Genomic DNA, 15,658 nt, shown 5'->3' with positions numbered 1-15,658 from the left:
GGGGGGAGTTAGGCAGGCGCAACAGCCACAACGACGACCACCTGCCCGGGTAAAGCCAGCCAACTCAGCTCAGCCAAAAGACGTACCACCGCGAATACCGTAACCAGAAGCCATTGTAACGCTAGTTGTGGCGGAGATCTCCCAGATCAAAAAGTGGTGGGCAGCCGGGAGGGGGATATATTGGAGAGCAGGTTCAACATGCAGTGCAGGTCGGCGCTAAGCCTAAAGCGAAAAAAAAGGCGGCGGCCACCTCAGCATCACGAAACAACGACCATCGCCCATCGACCATCCACCACGGCGTTGAAATATCATCTGGGCGATGGAAAAGGCTCGCCATGGCAGACTTGCGGGGGCTGTCGAAGGCCCATGTCATCCTGCTGGCCACGCATATCTGTGCTGCGGGCAATCTTGCTAGTTTGCCGTTGTTACAGGCCCGCTTCCCTACCACGCTGCCCGCGGAGCGGCTCTTGCGGATTATCCTCACCTTCCTACCAGAGAGTACGGCGCCCCAACACTACACCCCGGTGGTGGAGCAGATTGTTTACGGCACGCAGTCTGTGGACGCCGGTGTGCAGGTTGATGTGTCGCCGGTGAAGGGGTTGTCGGAGGCGGCGGCGAGGAAACGTGTGCGGAAGCTCCGTCTGCGACCGCTGAGATACGACGACGACGACGACGACGACGACGACGAAGAGGACGAGGGAAACAGAGATAATAAAGATAATGATGATAAGCTGTTGACGTGGTTTCTCATTCACCGAGCAAACAGGATTGATTCGGAGACCGGCCTGCAGCCGCTGATTCTCGACCTCCTGCTTCCCTTCTATCAGCGCTTGTCGACGATTCGGACCTGGTTGGTTTCCAGTCTTCTGCCGCTGTTGCGTCTCAACTACGAATACTACCCGGGGAGGGAGGCGTCGCTCTCGCTAGACGTCTTGGAGTTGATGGACGGCCACACGGCCATCAACGTGCTATTGTCTATGACCGGGGGGGACGCCCACAAAAATAATACCATGGATTTGGTCCAGAATCTGCGGGGATTGGTCGGCTCCTGGATCTACGGGAGCAATCGGACAAAGCGCCGCAAGCTCAATGAGGCCGCGGAGCGCAATTCTATCGCCCTCGTGATGACGGACGAGGTCGGCTCCCAACGGGCGTCGGGCTGGCAGTACGTCAACGAATGGCTTCTCGCTCGCAGTCTGGTCGACCGGGAGAGTGTCGTATCGGCGTTCACCAACTGGCAGGGTCCTGAAGACGTCGATCTGGGCGGTTATGCCGAGGCAAACGAGTCGCTCTCGGAAGGAGATCGAGTCCGGCTGAGACAGCGGTATGCCCAGTCCGCTCTGGCGAGCATCTACGCCAACCCGGAATCTTCCCAGTCGGCCCTTGCAGGGTCGGTCCAGGTGCTCGCCAAGATTGCCGGCCTTGTCGGCCTTCAAGACTCGGTGTCTCTCTCCCTTGACGACCAAGGACTGCCGCTTCGCATCAAGTTCGAGGCTGGTCCAATCTCCGCAACGTCGAGAGCCTCCCTGCTGCAGAACGCATTGCTGGTCTCTTCCAACCCGCTGACCTGGCCTTCTGCGCCTGCAGTCGCCTTCCTCGGCGGTGTACTGCAGTCTGCCCAGATCTTGGATGAGCTGGGCCATCCCATTCCATGCAGGACGGCAGCTGGTGTGTGTCTCCACGGGCACGAGGATCTGCAGTTATTGGAGCTGAAAAACGTCATCTCGTCCATCACTCAGAATACTCGGTCTCGCCGTGACTGGACGAAAGTCCGCCAGCAGCTGCTCTGGCTTCGAGACTGGCAGACTCTCGCTGACCAAGACCGACCGGCATACCATGGTCTTTTCTGGCGGGTCCCTCGGCAGACGGTCGAAGCGGAGATTCTCAAAGCCATGTTGGCAGCCAAGGGTATTCCTTCCCCCTTTTCTATATATCTGTGTATCCAAATTAAGGCTGACATGTGACATCTAGAATATCAATTGGCAGCGGATATCTACACGAAGGCTCATGCCCCCATCAACCTGGAGCAGGTGGAGACCGCTGTCGAGGACTCTATCTTCGAAGCCTATGACAATGCGAGTAATGGCAACCGAACTCGGGGAGGGATGAAACGGGCATACGAGATGTAGGAATAGGCTTCTCGTCAAATCTGGACATGTGAAGAGATAACTAATCGACAGACTTCAAACGTTTGAACCGCACTTCCCCGAATCTGCCAATTTCAAGCAGATCCGCACTCTCATCGCCGCGACGCATGCGCTGTCCTTTTACTCGCTGACCCTGCAGCACGGCGTGCCCTTCCAACCGGTCAGCATCCGCGTGCACGCGGACCCGATCTCTCTGATCGAAAAAGTACTGGACCAGAACCCCAAGAGCTACACGAAACTAGACGACCTCCTCTCCATCGGACGCAACCTGGTCGCAGGCCTGGGAACCCAGCGTGCAGACACGGCGGATCAAGCCACCGTCACTGCCGAGCGACGCATCATCGCTCTCGCCATCTCGGCCGCCCTTGCCGCCCACGACTTTGGCACCGCCTACTCGTATATCCTCACACGGATGACGCCGCCTTCGTCCTTCTCTCCGACCGTCGGCGACGGCGTTTCCGACGACATCTCCTGGCGCGCAGTCTACCAAGCCGGTCGGTACCGGTCCCCGCCCACGACCGGTCCCCCGCCCTCGCTCGACGGACAAATCACCCAGCTCTCACAGCGGATGGAGCTGCTCTCGCTTGCCCTTGTGCTCAGTCCCTCGCCGGATCCCTTGCCGGAAATCCTGGGCGCCTGGCGCCGATGTGATGAGGAACTTGCCGTGCTCCGCGCCCGCGAGGCCGACGAGGCCGAACTCTGGGATCGAAAGGGAGACATCTCTTCTTCTTCTTCTTCTTCTGTGCCGGGCGGGTTCGGCCCGACAGACACCGAACAGGACGCCTTCGATACGGCGCGCCAACGGGCACGAAGAGCACGACTACGTGCGTACGAGGGCGGGGGGGAGGCACCGATGGGACTCTTCGATGTAGCGAGGGGGGCAGCCCGGGCGTTCAGAAGTAACATCTCTCCATCTACTACTTCTGCTGTTCCTGCTACTACTACTGCTACTGCTGCTACTGCTGATGCTACTTCTACTGCCGATGGCGAACGGGTCCGCAAACGCGACATGGTGAGCAATATGGTGACGGGGGGTCTAGCGAGTGGGATTGGATGGGTATTAGGCGCTCAGCCTGTGGACAGAAGCCAGCTATAGTTAATATTTAAATTACATCTTATCATACAGATCTTGTATCCTGTATATCTAGAGACCACTATCGATGACTGCTCACCCGTCTCGCCACAGCAGTCCACCTAGATTCATGAGAATGAGAATGAGAATGAGAATGAGAAGAAGAAGCCCGGTCCGAATACCACGTCACTGGTCTGTGCTGACTCCTCGGCGACCGGATGGATATATTCTCCTCGTACGGCGGGGGGGGATCGTCGGATTCGCTTTCGCTTCTATATTCTCGTTCGTATGCTCGTTCCTGGGCGCTGGATGGGCCTGCCCATGAAGCGGGGCGGGCTTGGCCGATCGGGATATTCAGATATTGACTTTGTTGTTGTTGACTTCTTGGTTGACTTTGTTGATTCGCAAGTCTTGGATTCGGAAGTTGTTGTCTTTGATGACACCGACATGCACATTCGTTCCACTCCGGTCTTGGTCTCGTCCAGACCTGTCTATCCGGTTCCCAGAGAAGAGTGTCGAGACTCGCAGGTGTAGAAATAGTGGGTTGGTTGGTTCTGCTTCTGCTTCTGCTTCTGGGGGCGAAAACATTGGCGGGGGGGCCTTCGAGGGAGGAGAGGTCCATTGATGATAGAGATATAGATATAGAGATGATATAAAGATGATATAGATATGATATAGATATAGAGAGATCGAGATGATATTGATATAGAGATAGAAGTGTGGTAGAACAAAATACTGGATATAAATAACTGATCCGGGCAGTGCTGTCAGCATCCATCCTGACCGCGTCACTGCCAGTGCGCAGCGCAGTACGATGTCAGATTATGGACTATAGATATTATTAGATACAGTAATTACTTTAGTAGAAGAAGAGCAGCATAATTAGAATATAAAAGGATAATACACAGTAAGAAGATAATAAGGGTAAATCAATATCAAATAAAATCTCAGATAGCACTGCCACGGCAATACCTAGTGAAAGCGCACTGCAATAGAAGCTCATCTGATTAAGTTATGTACTCTGTACATCCTGTTGCCAGGGGGCAGCCGAAGCTGCAGAAAGAAATATTTTCGAATCTACAATCCATCATCCATCAAAAACCACTATTTCATCCTGCAATCCGTACTCAATTCCCAACTGTTTAAGCCAGGATCAGGGCGGCGGCGGCGGCAGCACCGGCGAAGATGAAGGAGCCACCGATGGAGGAAGCAGCACCGGTGTACACGGGGACGGAAGACGAGGAGGAGGCACTGTCTATCAGCAGGGTTCTTTTTTTTTTTTTTTTTTTTTTTCTCTCTGGCTAAGCATCAAGGGGTAGTAGTATCAAGGGACTTACGTTCCGTTGCTGCTGGCAGGGGTAGAGCTACCGATGGCAGCGACACCGGTGGGAACACCGCTGGAGGAGGGAGTGGCGGTAGGAGTCAGGGTGATGGTCGAGTAGGTGACGGTGGGCACGCAGGTGGTGACGGCGATGACGGAGATGCTGACACCAGAGCCAGAGCCAGAGCCAGAGCCAGAGGTGCCGACGGCACCGACACCGCTGGGAACGGAGGCAGGGGCAGAAGAAGCATGGGCCGAGGCGACAGGCACCGAGGCAACAGAGGTCTCAACGGGGGAGACGCCGTTGGGGGCAGAAGCACCGGAAGTCACGGCGGCGGCAGGGACAGTGGCAGCGTGGCTGCTGGCCGGGCAGTCGGTGACGGAGGGGCCGCAGGAGGTGATGGTCACATCCAGGGTCTCGTAGACGGTCTGGACGTCGGCGTTGGGCAGGGCAACGGCCAGGCCGGCGAAGAGGGCAGCGGTGAAGGTAGCGAAACGCATTGTGAAGTAGAGTACTCGAGTGTATGTAGTAGATAGTAGAGTTGAAGTGTGTAGTAGAGTAGTAGAACCGTCAAGGTCTAGAGAGAGAGATAGAGAGAGCGTTGGTAGTTGGTTGAATGAGTGGATGACCGAAGTCGAAGCGTCAAGCGTTGCAGGAAGAAGTTCTGGACTTGGGGAGGGGAAGGAGAACAAGTGAGAGCGAGGGCGGGAGCCTTTGCCTTTGTATATGGCGCGAGATTACGCTGGCGATCAAAGGGGGAGCGGTCTTGGTATGGAGACTGACCGTACCAGTACTATCAGTAGGTTAGTACCTAGGTCTACTAGGTAGGTACTCTAGATTACTGACGTATTACTAGGTATTATTGAGGATCTTATTAAGTTCTACTTTAATCTCCTACCTAGCCTATCAGTAATGGTACTACCATACTCTATTACTATCTAGTTTTTTTTGATTTATATCCTAGTATCTAATTATAGAGAATAGAGAATAGAGAATAAAGAATAGAGAATAAAGAATAGAGAATAGAGAATAGAGAATAGAGAATAGAGAATAGAGAATGAAGAATAGAATATAGAGAATAGATAGATAACTACATCTACCTGCAATCAAGGTAGTAACTATGTACCTACTCCTTCATACTAACTACCTACTCCTTCAGGTACCTATGGACTCCGTACCTGTAATACTTTAAGCTACCAAGTCCAACGTTGTTTCAGCCACGCCCCTGATTCATCTGTGCCTGGCGCTAGCCCCACCCTCGAGCCAATCACCCCGCAGAGGGCCCCATAGTGGATCCCAGGCGCGGCAGGCGACTTGGCAACGCAATGAGGTCAGTACCCTGTATTGCCCCATACGATGGTAATTAATTCCCACGGGACACAATGATTGGCCAGCTCATTTTGAGTCAATTTATATCAGGCAGTGGCTGTGGGCCATGATTCTTCAGGTACACACGTTGATTGGAGTTCAGCCACATCTCGGTAAGGTAGTACTCCGTAGGTACCTCCTACTACCTACTAGGTACCTAATTAGTAGTACTCCGTAGGTACCTAGGTAGGTTACTACTAGTTAACTAGTTACTAGTTAACTATGGAGTAACGGTAAGACTTCTTGGTAGTCTACTGTTAGCTGGTCGGTAGTCTATAGTATGTAGTACACATTCGGTAGTGATCGGTCCCCCTGATTAGAAAACAACAGATACTAATAGGAACCTGACAAGAAAGCAAAAGGAGCAAGTCGACTGAACTCTGACTATCGATTTATAGACTGTTCTATTCTTGTCGACATAGACCCTGCCCAGAGTATACTACTATCTACTTGATCTAACTCGATAGTGTACTCGTAATAGTTCTAGTTCCGTAGATGTACGGAGTAGTACGGAGTACGCAGTGTCGAGTTTATCCATAAGACTACTCGAGTACGCAAGAATATGTCGTAACTACTTCGTAACTATACTCGGAGCACTTACTAGGTACGTTCTCCGAGTCCTACAGAGTTTGAAGATCTGCTGTTGAATATGTAATGCAGCGCGTGCTCGGGCCTGCACTACATCGTACATCGTACATACTGCAGATCGCCGACGCGTGTCTCACAGCGGTAGATGAGGGGAACTCAAGTCGGGAAAAATCGGTTAAGAACATTCTCTGTTATGGTCAAGGGGAAACACCATGCTAGCCAAACTTCTTCTGAGCTGATGTCCTGTAGTCACTCACTCCATCACTAGTTGTAGAGTACAGCATCTAGTTAGTAGTTACTAAGACTCATATAAAACCAAGGTACTGCGTACCTCGGCGGAAAACATGGATCATGCTGATTCGATTCTGATTCCGATTTACTATCTCACTGATCCCTGCCAGTCTGAATCGGATATTCACTGGCAGATCTCACTCGTTGTTGCATGATGTCAATACGTTTCAGGATTATCCTTGGTGGGGGTGCCGGCGCTTCAGTGCTTCACAAGGCTGAATCTCGATGAGAGTCAGCAGAATCCCGAGAGACAAAGGTAATTATGTAGTGATCGAGACAAATCCCTCAAGCATCTTCTGTAGCTCTACTCTGTCTGCATAGTAAATGGGATAATCTAGTGTGGTCTGAGGCAGAGATAGGAGTATCATATCGGGAGCATATCCCACGCTAAACAGATCTCAAATCATCCACAACCATTAGCTATTGGAATAGAGACACGACCCAGGCAGCATCCAGCCAGTATCCAGCCAGTATCCAGCCAGTGATATCGGATATACGGAGTAGAAAATACCTTGAAGCCTCGTCGATGAACGGTCGTTCAGCCCCAGCCAACAAACAAAGGCCCAACAAACACACCTCGTCCGGCGCTTCGCCTGGCGCTTGCAGCCTCGCGAATAAACTCATCCATGCTTCTTCCAGTAGAAACATCCTCTGTAGCACCTCCCCAATTCACTCAGGAAGCCATTACTCGCCCAGTGGTCGTGTGGTTGCTGTTGTTGGTGTTGGTGTTGGTGTTGGTGTTGGCTGATCCCACAGCCTGCTCGGCTTTCTCTGGTCGATTTTCCCCTCCGCGAAGCTCCCCCGACCGCTCGACTTTCTCCGCCCTCAACGTCTCTGCCTGCTGTGAAAGAACCTGCCTCGTCCCCTCCCCCCCCCCCTCCCTTCCATCCATTCATCCATCTAATTCTCACTCTCGCTATCCCATCCATCTAAGAGAAAATAAAATCTATCTGGTTTAGAGCTCTTCCTCGAGTTCTGCCTGACTTTCGTTGACCCCGCCCTTCCCCCCCTCCTCCTCTCTGTTTCCCTGTTCTGTCGGCCTCGACGGTCGACAGGCGACGAGCTGGCGACGCTGGCGGACCCCAACGAGCTGTTTCTGCCTGGTGAGAGGCAGAAAGATCTCACCTCCACGAATCCGATGTCCTCGTCTTCTTCCACCATCACGACGACGACGACACCTGCGCCCCCCGTTCCTCTGCTTCGGCCACCCATCCCCGGTGCGCGCAGCAACAGTGGCTCGCGAGCGCCCAAACTGACTCTGGGCATCCCTTCACCCAACAACAAACCCGCTATTGGCAATGGCGTGACTGGCGGCATCCCCGAACTGCAGCGGCCAAAGCCGCCGCAGTTGCGGTTAGCCACCCCGATGGGCGGCAGTCAGGAGTCGCTAGGAAGACCGGCTCTTCAGCCGCTGGCCACCTCCGACCTCAACAACCACCACCATACCATCACCTCCCAGTCACGCTCAGGCAGCTCCTCCATGCGCGATGGCAAAGCCAGCGGACCCGCCTCGGCTTCCTCTTCCACTTATTCGGCCCTCTCCTTCGCCATGCCGGGCCTTCGCCAGCCCCACGGCAGCACTCCAGACCCCTCCTCCGCCATCAGCTCCGTCTACTCGGACCGTGAAGGTGGCGTCTCCATGGAGCGTGACAACAGCATGAATGGCCTGCTACCGGACCTGGACAGGCTGAGCCTCGAGAAGGGCCGTCCCCTCGACGTCGAGGACCTCGACGACGAGGGTTGGCTGGCCGCCAGCGAGCAGAAGAAGATCGTTGAACTCGGCAGCCTCGGCGAGGGCGCGGGTGGCGCCGTCACCCGCTGTACTCTCAAAGGTGGAAAGACCGTTTTTGCCTTGAAGGTATGCTGTAGTTCTTCTAAAGTTACCACCAAGCCACCATGTTACCAAATTAACATCTATTAGATCATCACGACAGACCCCAATCCAGACGTCAAAAAGCAGATTGTTCGCGAGCTTAACTTCAACAAAGACTGTGCCTCGGAGCATATCTGCCGGTACTACGGCGCTTTCATGGACAAGTCGACTGGCACTATTTCCATCGCGATGGAGCTGTGCGAGGGTGGAAGCCTCGACAGCATCTACAAGGAGGTCAAGAAGCTTGGCGGTCGCACCGGCGAGAAGGTCCTGGGCAAGGTTGCCGAGGGCGTGCTCAACGGCCTGACCTATCTACACAGCCGGAAGATCATCCATCGGGGTACGTATAGTTTTTTTTGTATTTTTAGTTTGATGTGATCTAACGACCCCAGACATCAAACCGTCGAATATCCTGCTCTGCCGCAACGGGCAGGTCAAGCTTTGTGATTTCGGTGTCAGCGGCGAGTTCGGCACCAAGGGTGACGCCAACACCTTCATCGGCACCTCGTACTACATGGCCCCGGAGCGCATCACGGGCCAATCCTACACCATCACCTCGGACGTCTGGTCGCTCGGCGTCAGCCTGCTCGAGGTCGCGCAGCATCGCTTCCCTTTTCCCGCCGACGGCACCGAGATGCAGCCGCGCGCAGGCTTAATAGACCTGTTGACCTACATTGTCCGGCAGCCCATTCCTAAACTCAAAGACGAGCCGGACAACAACATTCGCTGGTCGGAGAACTTTAAGTATTTCATCGAGTGTTGGTAAGTTTCTCTCTCTCTCTCTCTCTCTCTCTCTCTCTACTCTGTCTAACAACTCAGCCTCGAGAAAGAACCTCCCCGACGAGCCAGTCCCTGGCGCATGCTCGAGCATCCCTGGATGCTGGACATGAAAAACCGAAAAGTCAACATGGCTGCTTTTGTGAGGCAGGTCTGGGGGTGGACCGATTAGCCTCTTTTTTTTTTTTTCTCTCTCTTTCTTCTTTCTTCCTCATCTTCTTTCTTTTCTTTGTCTCTTATCTCGGCTGGTCCGATCACGACGTTCCTTGCGCTTAGCCTGTCATCGTCATCTGGAGTTGGGACCTTGGAATCTTCTTTGAACTCGTTCGTTCCTTTACGCCCAGCAGCAAGCAGACAGTGCCATTTTCCTGGTATCATGGTATATATGGTAGCATCATCAAAATCTTAGACTTGCATCTATATCGAGAATTGTACAGTAGAACAGTAGAACAATAGAATAGTCGTAACTATCCAGAGAGTAATCATTCCAAGGAACCTCATCTACTTAAGATTACAGAAAAGTCTACTCAAGTAAAAACCGTGGATATCTAAACCTATATAACGCCGAGATCCACCTGAATATGCCGCTCTGAATGCGGGAGAGAGGTCTATGCACTGACCATATAGATCTAGTCAAAGCAAAGGAAAGGGAGAAAGAGAAAGAGAAAAGGGGAAAAGAAGAAAAAAAAAAAAAAAAAAAAAAAGGAAGCCTAGAATGGGAACCCTCCGGCGGAGAATCCCCCTCGAGAACCGAACGGATTCCCGCCTGCCTGCTGGAACCCACCGCCGCCGCCGCCGCCGTTCATCATGTTGAAAAGGATGTTGGGGTCGATGTTGATGTGCGTGGCGCCGCCCATACCGCCCATACCGCCCATGCCTCCCATGCCTCCCATGCCGCCGAAGCCGCCGCGGCCAAACATTTCAGAGGGATCGATGAGGTCGTCGCCATTGTCATATGCGGCGCGTTTCCTGATGGTCAGCATAAGTTCTATAGATTCAGTATATATATGAAGGGGGGGGGGGGGGGAAAACGTACTGAGGATCAATGAGGGTTTCGTAGGCTTCTCCAATCTCCTTGAATTTCTCATCGCCGGCTTCGCCGTCACGGTTTTTGTCAGGATGGTATTGGATGGCCAGCTTGCGGTAGGCCTTTTTGATTTCGTTTTCGGAGGCGTCCTTGCCGACGCCGAGGATCTTGTAGTAGTCCTTGCGCTGGGCCTTTTTGAGCTCGAACTCTGCGCGGCGCACATCCTCCTGGATGCCCTTCTCGGTGGGGTTGGCCTCGGCGACGGCGCGGTAGTCGTTAAGGGCGTCGTCCCAGCGGCCGGCGCCGGCGTGGGCCTTGGCACGCATCTTCTGGGCCTTGAGGTAGGTACGGTCGAGGCGCAGGGCCTCGTCGCAGTCGGCGACGGCGCGGTCGTAGTCCTGCAGTTGGATGTGGGCCTGGGCGCGGTTCTGCAGGATCTTGGCGTTCTGGTCCTTGTTGGCCGGGTCGACGGCGAGGGCGGCGGTGTAGCGCTCGACGGCGCGAGGGTAGTCGCGGGCCTTGAAGGCGGCGTTGCCCTCCTCCTTGGTGCGGGTCAGCTTCTGGACGGTGCGCAGCATGGTCAGGGCGGGCTTCATGTCCGGGTCGAGGCCGAGGCAGAGGCGCAGCGACTTGAGGGCCTGCTCGGTGTCGCCGCGGGCGTAGAAGGCGCGGGCGCGGATGAGCAGGGCGTCCGGGTCCTGGCTGTTGTCCCGCAGGAGGCGCATGGCGATGTCCTGGGCCTTGGCCAGCGAGGTGTCCGAGGCCATGCGCAGGTGGGCATCGGCGGTCAGCAGGGACCAGGAGCGGGGTTCCTTGACGCCCTGGCCCAAGCCCTGGCGGGCCTGGTCGAGGCAGAAGAGGGCCATGGAGACGCCGCGCTCCTGGGCCAGGGTCTCACGGGCCTGCTCGACGAAGCGGCGCATCTTCTCGGCGGGGGCGCGGTCGGTGGCGGTGGCCGGCGGCTGGACACGGGCGAGCACATCGAGGGCGTCGGCGGGACGGCCCAGCCCCGTCAGGATGCGAGCCAGACGGTGTAGGATCTTAGGGTTGGCCGGGTCGAGTTCAAGGGCGCGTTCGGCATCGTGCAGAGCATCGAGGTAGCGGTTGGCGGCGAGGTTTGCAGCGGCGCGGTTGGACAGGTAGATGGAGGAATTCGGAACGATCTCGAGGGCTATCAACGTCAGAAAAAATTACATCTCATCTCCAGGGGGGGGGGGGAAGGCAAAAAGGAAAATAAAAGAGAAGACATACCCTTGTTGTATTCCTGGATGGCGCGGGGGTAGTCACCGCTCTTGAAAAATTTGTTGCCGGCCAACTTGAAGACATCGGCGTCTGCGGTCGCGGGGCTGGACCGGTGCGGTGGAGGGGTCGGACTACGAGCGTCCTGCTTCCGAGGTGTAGTCTGAGTCTGAGTCTGAGTCTGAGGCTGGTGGTCCCGGTCGAGATCCATAGCATCCTCGCGGGCGGCCATGGCGGAGAGACGACGCAGCTCGTCAGGAGGCAGGTTCAACGGGTGCAGATCCGGGTCGGAGGAACGTTTGGAGAGGCGCTTGGACAAGCGTTTGGACAGGCTGGTGGCGGGAGACGGCGAGACAGCAGGAGAGGAGGTGGCAGAGGTCGTGGTCTGGTCGAAGAAGGGACTGGCAGCCGCAGACTTCTTCCTGGGCGAAGTGGATGCTCGCCGGGGAGCTGCGTGGGGAGGGTGGCGGTCGTGGATCGGGTCTTTGTCTTTGGTCTTGGATTTGCTGAAGATGTGCGAGAGGACCATTGAGCTTGTTTCTTTTTTTTTTTTTTTTTTTTTGCTGTGACAAATGGTCCTGTTCTCCCTGGAAGAGACTTTCTCTCAGTCCAATGCGTGTTCTTCCAGACGCAGCAGCAGCAGCAGTAGTGTCTGCCTGTCAAGCGCTTGTCGAAGGCCAGCGAAGGCGGTGGAATCGATCAGAGGGGCATAGAGAGCTAAAAAGACAGACGGAGGAAAGGCTGGGAATCAGAACCGAGGGAGAGTCGGATGGACTGAGAAACCGGACGATGGAATCTGACAGCGACAGACGACAGAAGGGACTGGAGGAGAGAGAGAGAGAGAGAGAGAGAGGAAAAAAGGGGAGTTGGTGGTTGAAGTCACCTGTTCTAGTGCATATAATCACAGTGACTGGCAGTGGAGAGACAGATTACAGAGCATTAAAGGAAATAGAATGGAAATAGAATGGAAGTAGAATAAAATAGAGAATAAATTGATGGTCTCTATATTTATTTGAATCTTTATATATGAATAAATGTCCTATTATACTATGAATTGTGACCTGGAATAAGGCCTCAGGCATCTAGATACTAACATCATTCTTTCAAGATAATACTACGCATTAAACATCACTGAACCATCCTTAACCTGCAAGTCAACCTGCATTGCTCCCCTTTCCCCCCACCAGTCCCCATGGCCCTCCATCACATCTCTCTCTCCCTCCGCCCTTCCCTCTCCGTCCTTGGTGACCCGGAGCCCATCTCCATTCAAACAGATCGAGCCATGGACTGCCGAGGCATGGACTTGACCCGCCCAGCTAGACGGATAGGCGATGTACAGACTGCCATGACGGCTGGAATGAGACGCAGTGATTTCGTAGTCGTCGTCGTCGTCGTTGTCGTCGTTGATCGGTTCTTTCAATCGAATGTTCTGGCTACCAGTCTCTGTATGGCTGTAAATAGAGACATTCCCCGGATACACGACCGGCGTCACCGAGACGGTGATACTCCCACGTTGAGATTCCAGAGACAACGAGGTCGAGAAGAGCAGTTTCCCAGTGATATGTCCCGTGGAGGTCTGGATCTCAACCTCGTACGGTCGCACGGGAACGGAAGCCTCGTCGACCCCGGCAAAGCTCACCGTCACACTTCCCGATTTCGTCCGGATCACAACTTTCGCAGGAGTATCTTCCTGCTCTGGCTCGGCTGGCTGCGGAGTGATGGTTACCACCACGTTGCCGCTCGTCGTGCTCAGAGAGAGCAGATCGTACAGCGGGAGATGACCCCAGATGGCGCGGTGGCCGTTGTCGATCACCACCTCGCGACTGATGGTGGCGTCTTCCAGCTCGATGTCTGCGATTTCTGTCCCGTTTGTATGCTTGCCATGATGACAGGAGAGCTACTTATCAGCAATGCTCTGAGAAAAAGAAAGATAACTAAGATAGGAAGACGAGTGTAGTACTAGACTTCTAAACCCCCACGATCCGATCATCCAAAACAAACACCCTACAAGGAGAACCTTGCCCAAGACAAACAGGAACAGGCGTCTCTTGCATCCTTTGCTCTTCAGGTTGCTTTGTCTGCCTTGGTTGGGTTCTTCGTAAGGGGGGGGAGCACTGTCCTGAACCTCGACGAGACTCAGGAGAGGCTTGTCTTCTGTGTCTTTATCCATGGAGTGATAGAGAGAGAGAGAGAGAGTAGATGAGTAGATAGATAGAGAGATAGAGAGAGATGAGTAGAGAGAGATGAGTAGATAGAGAGAGAGAGTAGATGATTAAAGTACAGGAGAGAGAGAGAGGGTATTCAGGCAACACAATTACTCTACAGGACGCCACAGATCAGCTTACTACATACTACCAACTCATGTACATCATAAGATTCATATCAACGCCCGCTAGACAACAACAGAAAAAAAAAAAAAAGAAAAAGAGACTAAATATACCCCAAATGGCTGAGGATCGTCCGACACTCGGGCGCCGCAATCGTTGACACTCCCAACGCCCGCACCTGCGATCCCTTGCGCAGCCGTTGCAGGCCGATGGCCACTTTCCACCCTTCGCTCTCCGGGAGCACAAAGACATATCGTTTGCCTTCCTGGTCTCGGAGGCTGGCTCGGACGACGTGGAGGCCGCGATGTTCGGCGTTCTAATCGTTAGCAAGATCAAAATAGCAAGATCAAAAAATGGTAGGTCGCCATACCTCGACAAGTTTCATGGTCCATGCTTTGACATCCCATTCGCGCTGCGGCACCCCCCGCACGTCGTCGTCGATGAAGAGGCCCTCGGTCGTGATGCGTAGGATCAGCCCGTCCGTCACAATGCCCTGGCCGGACACCAGCTGCGCGATCGCCGTCCGCTGGAACGCGTTGTTGAACGCGTACACACCCCGGATCACGATCTTGTCCGGGTCCTTGGTCGCATAGGGACCTTGCGTCGAGGGAGGTGGTGTCGTCCGCGCCGTCGACTGCGAGGGTGCATACGACGACTCCGAGTACACGGATGAGCCCGAGGTGCCTGCGTACGGTCGTCGTGGCCGGTCGTATGGGCGGAAGGAGTAGGCGTCGTCGTCTGTCGTCGTCTGGGCGCTGGGGAAGGGTGCCTTGGTCGGTGATGGAGTTCGTGGGATCGTCGGAGTTGCACTGCCTGTACTTCCAGCCGTGGCTGTAGCACGAACCCCTGGCGTAGCAGAAGCCGGACGGGCCGTCCCCGTCGAGCTGGACGTTCTTGTCGTGCCGCTCCTCACCGAAGACGCCGTCGTCGATGCTGCAGGCGCAGGCGTAGGCGTAGCAGCGGCCGCGGCTTTGGCTGCCGCTTCTTTAGCTGCTGCTTCTTTGGCCGCAGCCTCTTTGGCCGCAGCGACATCCTTGGCCTTCTTCTCCGCGTACTTCTTCGCCGCGGCCTCCTTGAGGGCCGCAAACTTGGCGTCGGCCTCGCGCTTAGCAGCCTCCTTCTCTGCCGCCTCCTTCTCCGCGGCTTCTCGTTCCTCACGCGCTTTGGCTTCGGCAGCTTCTCGTTCGGCACGGGCAAGGGCCTCTTCTGCTTCTCGTTTCGCCCGGGCTTCAGCCTCTTCTGCTTCTCGTTTCGCCCGGGCTTCGGCAGCCTCCTTCTCTGCTTTCTCCCGGGCCTCACGCTCGGCAGCCTCTCTGGCAGCCGCCATCTCCTTCTCGAGCTGCTCGCGCCGTTCCTTCAGCTCTTTCTCCATTGCCTCGCGGTCCCTTTGTTTCTGTTTCTCGCGTTGCTCGGCCTCGCGCTTCTTGCGGAACTCTTCCATCTTCTTGCGGAGATCCTCCTTCCGTTTCGCCTCATCGCGCGCCCTCTCCCATTCCGCATTGCTAGAGCTCTTGGGGTCTGGCCGAGGGGGAGGTGGTGCGCTCTTCGGTGGCGCTTCGGGTCCAGGTCGTGGTGGCGGAGACTCTGGCTGGGGAGGAGGAGGAGGAGGAGGAGGAGGAGGAGGAGG

The 15,658-nt window shown here is 54.9% G+C and overlaps 8 protein-coding genes across 8 annotated transcripts in view; 3 read left to right on the top strand and 5 right to left on the bottom strand.

Annotated features, from left to right (window-relative positions):
* The window catches only part of ASPZODRAFT_94255 (hypothetical protein), an 872-nt gene extending 698 nt beyond the window's left edge, over positions 1-174 (bottom strand). The window contains exon 1 of the mRNA XM_022730480.1: positions 87-174. Coding sequence (XP_022582125.1) covers positions 87-114 — 28 coding nt within the window. The 5' untranslated portion in view covers positions 115-174. The remainder of the gene's footprint in view (positions 1-86) is intronic.
* Positions 175-335: 161 nt separating this feature from the next.
* ASPZODRAFT_141199 (hypothetical protein) lies at positions 336-3,243 on the top strand (the record flags this gene model as incomplete). The annotated part of the gene is made up of 3 exons (XM_022724727.1): positions 336-1,908; positions 1,972-2,125; positions 2,181-3,243. The coding sequence occupies 3 exons, from the start codon at positions 336-338 to the stop codon at positions 3,241-3,243; spliced, it is 2,790 nt and encodes a 929-aa protein (XP_022582124.1).
* A 1,118-nt stretch (positions 3,244-4,361) lies between these two features.
* On the bottom strand, positions 4,362-5,041 carry ASPZODRAFT_151092 (hypothetical protein; the record flags this gene model as incomplete). Its single annotated transcript, XM_022725700.1, has 2 exons — positions 4,362-4,470; positions 4,557-5,041. The coding sequence occupies 2 exons, from the start codon at positions 5,039-5,041 to the stop codon at positions 4,362-4,364; spliced, it is 594 nt and encodes a 197-aa protein (XP_022582123.1).
* Positions 5,042-7,692: 2,651 nt separating this feature from the next.
* Positions 7,693-9,644, top strand: ASPZODRAFT_131156 (hypothetical protein). The gene is made up of 4 exons (XM_022722681.1): positions 7,693-8,646; positions 8,710-9,001; positions 9,054-9,423; positions 9,481-9,644. The coding sequence occupies exons 1-4, from the start codon at positions 7,927-7,929 to the stop codon at positions 9,608-9,610; spliced, it is 1,512 nt and encodes a 503-aa protein (XP_022582122.1). The 5' UTR covers positions 7,693-7,926; the 3' UTR covers positions 9,611-9,644.
* A 504-nt stretch (positions 9,645-10,148) lies between these two features.
* ASPZODRAFT_94246 (hypothetical protein) lies at positions 10,149-11,915 on the bottom strand (the record flags this gene model as incomplete). Its single annotated transcript, XM_022730479.1, has 3 exons — positions 10,149-10,407; positions 10,475-11,636; positions 11,717-11,915. The coding sequence occupies 3 exons, from the start codon at positions 11,913-11,915 to the stop codon at positions 10,149-10,151; spliced, it is 1,620 nt and encodes a 539-aa protein (XP_022582121.1).
* A 326-nt stretch (positions 11,916-12,241) lies between these two features.
* On the top strand, positions 12,242-12,690 carry ASPZODRAFT_131155 (hypothetical protein). Its single transcript, XM_022722680.1, has one exon. The coding sequence runs from the start codon at positions 12,317-12,319 to the stop codon at positions 12,665-12,667; it is 351 nt and encodes a 116-aa protein (XP_022582120.1). The 5' UTR covers positions 12,242-12,316; the 3' UTR covers positions 12,668-12,690.
* A 94-nt stretch (positions 12,691-12,784) lies between these two features.
* On the bottom strand, positions 12,785-13,814 carry ASPZODRAFT_131153 (hypothetical protein). The gene is made up of 2 exons (XM_022722679.1): positions 13,665-13,814; positions 12,785-13,601 (listed from the first exon to the last, which is right to left on the bottom strand). The coding sequence occupies exons 1-2, from the start codon at positions 13,692-13,694 to the stop codon at positions 12,819-12,821; spliced, it is 813 nt and encodes a 270-aa protein (XP_022582119.1). The 5' UTR covers positions 13,695-13,814; the 3' UTR covers positions 12,785-12,818.
* A 190-nt stretch (positions 13,815-14,004) lies between these two features.
* Positions 14,005-15,658, bottom strand: part of ASPZODRAFT_1728931 (hypothetical protein) — a 2,616-nt gene continuing 962 nt past the window's right edge. The window contains exons 2-3 of the mRNA XM_022726993.1: positions 14,402-15,658; positions 14,005-14,347 (exon numbers count right to left, since the gene is read on the bottom strand). Of these exons, the coding sequence (XP_022582118.1) occupies positions 14,135-14,347; positions 14,402-15,658 (1,470 nt within the window). The 3' untranslated portion in view covers positions 14,005-14,134. The remainder of the gene's footprint in view (positions 14,348-14,401) is intronic.

The sequence above is a fragment of the Penicilliopsis zonata genome, assembly GCF_001890105.1.
Source record: "Penicilliopsis zonata CBS 506.65 unplaced genomic scaffold ASPZOscaffold_5, whole genome shotgun sequence".
In the NCBI taxonomy this organism is placed as follows: domain Eukaryota; kingdom Fungi; phylum Ascomycota; class Eurotiomycetes; order Eurotiales; family Aspergillaceae; genus Penicilliopsis; species Penicilliopsis zonata.
Note: the sequence above shows the minus strand (reverse complement) of the source record. Positions and strands in the feature narration are given on the sequence as shown.